This window comes from Panthera pardus, unplaced genomic scaffold (assembly GCF_024362965.1).
Source record: "Panthera pardus isolate Hobbes unplaced genomic scaffold, ASM2436296v1 HiC_scaffold_6, whole genome shotgun sequence".
Taxonomy (NCBI): Eukaryota; Metazoa; Chordata; class Mammalia; order Carnivora; family Felidae; genus Panthera; species Panthera pardus.
Window position 1 is genome coordinate 25,548,714 of NW_026526991.1, and position 6,661 is coordinate 25,555,374.

General features: G+C 40.3%; 1 protein-coding gene across 3 annotated transcripts in view; it reads left to right on the forward strand.

The window, feature by feature from the left end:
* The window catches only part of FGD6 (FYVE, RhoGEF and PH domain containing 6), a 120,324-nt gene that overhangs the window by 88,429 nt on the left and 25,234 nt on the right, over positions 1-6,661 (forward strand). For all 3 annotated transcript variants that reach the window (XM_019446467.2, XM_019446468.2, XM_019446469.2), the window contains 5 exons: positions 2,907-2,965; positions 3,050-3,121; positions 3,819-3,887; positions 5,328-5,411; positions 6,151-6,230. In XM_019446467.2, coding sequence (XP_019302012.2) covers positions 2,907-2,965; positions 3,050-3,121; positions 3,819-3,887; positions 5,328-5,411; positions 6,151-6,230 — 364 coding nt within the window. The remainder of the gene's footprint in view (positions 1-2,906; positions 2,966-3,049; positions 3,122-3,818; positions 3,888-5,327; positions 5,412-6,150; positions 6,231-6,661) is intronic.

The following is a 6,661-nucleotide window of genomic DNA, read 5'->3' on the forward strand; positions in this document are numbered from 1 at the left end:
GTAGCACTTAAAGGAAAACTTCCATTACAATACAAGGGACTCATTGATATTCACAGATTAATCCACAGTGTGTGTGTGTGTGTGTGTGTGTGTGTGTGTTCTCTCTTACACATACACACACACACACAAGGATTAATTCTGTTCCGGATACTGGTGTTTCTATTTATCCCCAAAGTACTCTTTCAAATGCCATAGGTATATCCCTGGCTCTAATCTGAAGTCCATGTCCATACTCCATTAATTTTATGAATTCTGATTATAATTCTTAAACATCCTTTACATTTTCAGATTACAAAGCTGAATAGGTTTTTATCCCATTTTGTGGAGATTCTTACTCATTCTCTTAATCATTTTACTTCTTCTAATCTAACATCTTCTCTTTGCAAGTGTTTTGCTTTTAAAGGTGCTTTTAAAAAAAAAAAAGGGCAAAGTTTGGAGTGGAGTATATGGTGTGCTTCTTGTCTTAGGTGAACATGTAATCTAGTTGAAGAGAAAAGTCCGTAATACCCATCAGATAAAGAACAAAACAGATAGCTTTAAAGTAAGGATGTGGGACGCCTGGGTGGCTCAGTCAGTTGAGCGTCCAGCTTCGGCTCAGGTCGTGATATCATGGTTTGTGGGTTCAAGCCCCGCATCAGGCTCTGTGCTGACAGCTCGGAGCCTGGAGCCTGCTTCGAATTCTGTGTGTCTCCCTCTCTCTCTGCTCCTCCCCCACTCACACACTATCTCTCTCTCTCTCTCAAAAATAAAGATTAAAAAAATTTAAAGTAAGGATGCAGTGAGCAGTACAGAATCATTTCAAAGAGTGGGGAAGATGCAAAGATTGAAGAGGCAGTGCTTTGCTTAGAGAGAAGTGGGGCTGGAGATGAGTTGAAGGGTGGACGAGAGGGAGAGCAGGCATTCCAGACCAGAGTCTGGCTCGTGAAGATGAAAATTTTAGCCACAACTTAGTGACTAGGGCCTCAAAACATCTCTCCCAGGGCTCCTGCCTTCAAGGAAAGTGAGTTATTAGCTCCATTTTCCAGATAAAACAAATATAGCACCAGAGATGAAGGAGCTTGCTTAAAGGAAATTACACCCTTCAGCAAAGACATAGGTTCAAAGAAGCAGTGAACAGTGAAGTGCACTGTGTGGCCAGAAGCATGGCAGTAAAACAGTGAAAAGTTGTAGATGAGATTGACCAAGAGGTGAGAGAAAATGAGACAAATATGCCTTTGGAAGGCTGGCAGAAAAGTTAAAGGGATCCCTAAAGGGGTGACATGGGGAAAGTAGAATTGCAAAATGGATAGGAGAAGGTAGAGCTTGGAGGCCTGGTGACCAAATAGCAGCTGTTTTATCATTGTATCCACTTGTTAAATCCTAAACCTTTTCTCCCTGCGCACCGGGAATTCACATGGGCCAGAAGGAAGGGAATGTGTCCAGGATCACTCTTGAATATCTGCTGTGCTGAGTGTCATGTGCAGTAAATTCTGATAAATGCCTGGGGTATCTATAAGGAAGTACTGCTTTTCTTTGATAATGGTGATAATAATACATGTTTGAAGAATGTAGAACCCTCTAAGGCTAATACCAGAAAGAGAATCTATTGGTAGGTTACAGTAATGGGACCAAAAAAACCTCAACCTCTTGCCAGAAATTGATCTTTTCTTTTTTTCTTTTTTTTTTTCTTTTTTATAGTTCTTTTGTTGATGATTATTGCCACTACCACACCAGCCTCAGGGGGACATACTTCCCTCTCTAATACTCTACCAGTTTTGTATTACATTAAGTGAAATAAGTCATACAGAGGAAGACAGATACCATATGTTTTCACTCTTATGTGGATCCTGAGAAACTTAACAGAAGACCATGGGGGAGGGGAAGGGGGAAAAAAAAGTTAGAGAGGGAGGCAAACCATAAGAGACTCTTAAAAACTGAGAATAAACTGAGGGTTGATGGGGGGTGGGAGGGAGGGGAAAGTGGGTGATGGGCACTGAGGAGGGCACCTGTTGGGATGAGCACTGGGTGTTGTATGGAAACCAATTTGACGATAAATTTCATATTAAAAGAAACAAAAATAAATAAAATAAAATAAATAATACTCTACCATTTTTTCTCTGTGGGAGTGCTACTGTCATTTCGGATAATCTTCTTTATATGAACTTGTAATTAGTCTTGCAAGATGCTTAGCATCCCTGGCTCTTACCCACTAAAGGCCAGTGGATCTTCCCAGTCACTGTGACAACCAAAAATTGTCTTTCCATATGTCCCCATGTCTGTAGGGAAGCGTTACTGTCTTAAGAACAACTATAGCCCAAAAGGAGACAAAGTGCAGACTTTCCCCGTTATATCTAGTTATGAAGATGACAAGACTAGAGCATTCAAAAACACTTTGTTAAAGGCGAGGGGTTAATAAGAATAAACACAGATAAATTACTCAGCTCACAAAATGGTGCATGTAATTTCCTAAAGCCTCACATGCTTCTTTGTAGTATTTCTTTCCCCTTGGGATCAGACCAAGAGAAGGCAGCGAAGCCCTGACCCTCTTAAATCGTTACTTTTCATAGTTCTGGTTTCCTGTCCCCTGTGCCACGGTACTTCTCTCCCAAGGCACTTTATACTGGAATGGTCTTTAACTTCCAGGTGAAATCCTTTCCTTATCCTTGTAAACATTCAATAGGGTAATCAAATCTTAGCACAAAGCAACCCTGACATTTATACTATTGACACATATAGCCTATAATGTCTCATGAGAGTATTGGGCTCATTTTTCTTCACGAGTACTGTTTTTCCTTGGTATTGCCCTCATCAGACCCAAGCTCCTCCAGGGGTTGCTGCTATAAACTTGCTATCTGGCCCTCTGGAATTGCTTAATGTTGCCATTCATTGGAATAACCTGATGTCCCTTCTGTTCCTATACATTTTAGATGCCCTTGCTGTTGTTATTGAGGTAGCCAATCACGCCAATGACACCATGAAGCAAGGGGTAAGTATCTTGATGTCAGTGGCTGTTATACTATTGAACCTAAAAGCCCAGGCCTTCATAATGCTATACATTCTCTTTCTGTAGGACAACTTTCAGAAACTTATGCAAATTCAATACAGCTTAAATGGACACCATGAAATAGTGCAACCTGGACGGGTAAGTGTTTTTAGACTGCCTTTTGCAAACTTAATACAATGTATTTAGACACTGTTTGTAGCTATTTTTCATTTCAGTTACGAAAATAGGTTTATTTGTTGTTGTTACTCTTCACTGACTCAATCTGGATCAACCAAGCTCATTCTATCCATTCAAAACATTCATGATTTAAGTCACTGTGACAAGAAGTTCAATTCAATTAGGAGAAAGGCAAGGAACCCCACAGAGTATCTGATTAAATAGGATCATTTTATTGTGTAATACTAACTGACCTCACACAGCTTTAAAGACAATTTCATTTAAAATCTTTAAGAGGGGAGGGAGAAAATTGGTATTTTGGTGCTCCTCATAGAGCACAACAGTGGCATAGGAAATGAGTTCAGGAAAATTACAAAGTGCAATTGTCAGGATGTTGGCTATGCCTTAGGATCAAGTACACGCTCAGTCAGTTACATTTCAGACCACATAGTACCCCTGGGACCAATACTGGATTTATGAAACTCTGCTGGCTTGTCCAGTTCCTTAAGCAGCTTAAAAAGAAACCATAACTGTAAAAAGTGACATGGCAACTATGTCCACCCAGCCCTGTTCCCCCCAAAAAAAATTCGGGGTAAAGAAAGTTGAAAAACAAATTAGATATTTATCATAGTTGTGTTATGATGGTGGGATTAAATGCATATTTGTTTGGATGAATCAGGTTTTTCTGAAAGAGGGAACTCTGATGAAGCTGTCTCGGAAAGTCATGCAGCCCCGAGTGTTTTTCCTGGTAAGTGGCCGTGTGTGTTTCTGATGAGCCAGAGGAAGGGATAATCGCCTAATGGAAGGAGACATTTGTACATGACAGATAAGCTTAACACATTCATATAGCTTTAGTGGGATTTTTGACTGACTGTCTTGCTTATTTGCATTTCAAATGTAGGAAACAAAGTCTTTTGTGATGCATGCATAATCAGAAATTATTTCCTTTTTGAATTTAGTTTATGTCTTTCTAATGTGGAAAATTGATTCAATCAATTATTTAGTCAGATTGCAATACTTTAGTGGGATTTAGAATTCAGAAAATATTGTATCTGTTACAGAACTTGGAAAGAGTACATTTTCTAGAAAATGCCTTTTTTCTATTTTTCTTTTTTCGTTCTAAAATTCTTTTTTTAATCTTTTTTTTTTTTAATTTTTTTTTTTAACGTTTATTTATTTTTGAGACAGAGAGAGACAGAGTATGAACGGGGTAGGGGCAGAGAGAGAGGGAGACACAGAATCGGAAGCAGGCTCCAGGCTCTGAGCCATCAGCCCAGAGCCCGACACGGGGCTCAAACTCATGGACCGCGAGATCGTGACCTGAGCTGAAGTCGGATGCTTAACCGACTGAGCCACCCAGGTGCCCCCTAAAATTCTTTTTTAATGTTTATTATTTATTTTTGAGAGAGAGACAGAGTTGCGAGTGGGGGAGGGGCAGAGAAAGAGGGAGACAGAATCCACAGCAAGCTCCCAGCTTGCAGAGCGCGATGTGGGGCTCAAGCCCACAGACCATGAGATTATGACCTGAGCCGAAGTTGGACACTCAACCTGCTGAGCCACCAAGCGCCCCACCTTTTTTCTTTTTTTTATGTTTATTTATTTTAGAGAGTGAGTGAGCAGGAGAGAGGCAGAGAAAATCCTAAGCGGGCTCTGTGCTGACAGCAGACAATCCAATGCCAGGCTTGAACTCACAAACCGTGAGATCATGACCTGAGCCAAAGTCAGATGTTTAACCTACTGAGCCACCCAGGTGCCCCAAAATTGTCTTTTTTTTTTTTTTTTTTTTTTTTTTTTAGTGTTTATTTATTTTTGAGAGAGATGGAGACAGGATGGGAGTGGGTTAGGGGCAGAGTGAGAGGGAGACACAGAATCTGAAGCAGGCTCCAGGCTCCAGGCTCCAAGCCCAATGCGGGCCTCAAACCCACAAGCTGTGAGATCATGACCTGAGCTGAAGTCGGATGCTCAGCCAACTGAGCCACCCAGACACCCCCGAAATTGTATTTTAATAATAATAATTTTAATAAAGCATTCTGGGTGGTTATAGTTTATATAAGCACGCTTATGTGTTTTATTCAAAGAGCTTTTAATTAAAAAGTAGTCTTTTCTTTTTTATTTCAGTGTCTTGCCAATGTCTCTGTAGCTGAAATTTGTTTCTTTACTTGACCCTGTAAAATATTTCTGCTTTCAGTTTAATGATGCCCTGTTGTATACAACACCGGTGCAGTCTGGGATGTATAAACTGAACAACATGCTCTCATTGGCTGGAATGAAGGTCTGTGCGTCTGTTAGAAGATACTTCTTTTCTTAACCCAAGTATATTTAGAGAAGAAGCCCTAAGACAATCATCTTTTTCACATCCTTAATTTTTCTCTCTCCCTGTGTTACTGTTTATATGTTCATTTATTCATTTATGTAGTCATTTGTTCACTCACACATTAATTTATTCATAAGGTATTTATTGAGAACTACTATAAACATGGTAATAAGTTTGGTGAAAAATACAAAGATGAAGTGAATCATGATTTTTGTCTCTGCCTCACCCAGAGGTGAGATAATACACTATACATAAATACCTATAAGGGTACAAATAACCAATGAAGGCATAATTAAAATATGGGGAGTTCAGAAAATAAAGAATGTGCAACTTTCGATGGGACTCAGTGGAGGAATTTGTGGCAGCTAGGAAACAGAGAAGAAGTCTTTGGAGGAAGAACCACGAGCCTTAAACAGTAGGTCACGTATGGCCATACTGAGATGTGGAGAAGGCATTCCAGGTAGAGGTGAGTAGTGTGAGCCAAGGCCTGAAGGTGGGAAAGTTGGGCCTATGCATATGCAGGTATCTAACTCTGTCTGGTGCACAGAGTAGATGAGGGACAGCAGGGGGAGATAAAGCTGGGTATGAGGGTTGGTGGTGGATGACTGCACCAAGAGCACTGAGCAACTTTAGCTATGCTTCAGAGATGAGATTTGCAGTAGGATGAGTTTGCTCAAATTGTCTTGCTTTCTTTCAGGTCAGAAAACCTACCCAAGAAGCATATCAGAATGAACTAAAGATTGAAAGTGTAGAACGTTCCTTTATCCTTTCAGCCAGGTAAAATTTTAAAACATGTATACATGAACATCTGCTGGTATTATAGAGTCATACATCTCCAACAGCTTTGACATTTAGGTTAACTACTAGGCTTATTTCTTTTTCTTTTTCTTCCCTAAAACCATGCAGTTTACTCTTGGTTTATCATGTAGATAAAATGTCTGAGGGCAGAAAACATGAATAGACACTTCTCTAAAGAAGACATCCGGATGGCCAACAGGCACATGAAAAGATGTTCAACGTCGCTCCTTATCAGGGAAATACAAATCAAAACCACACTCAGATATCACCTCACGCCAGTCAGAGTGGCCAAAATGAACAAATCAGGAGACTATAGATGCTGGAGAGGATGTGGAGAAACGGGAACCCTCTTGCACTGTTGGTGGGAATGCAAATTGGTGCAGCCGCTCTGGAAAGCAGTGTGGAGGTTC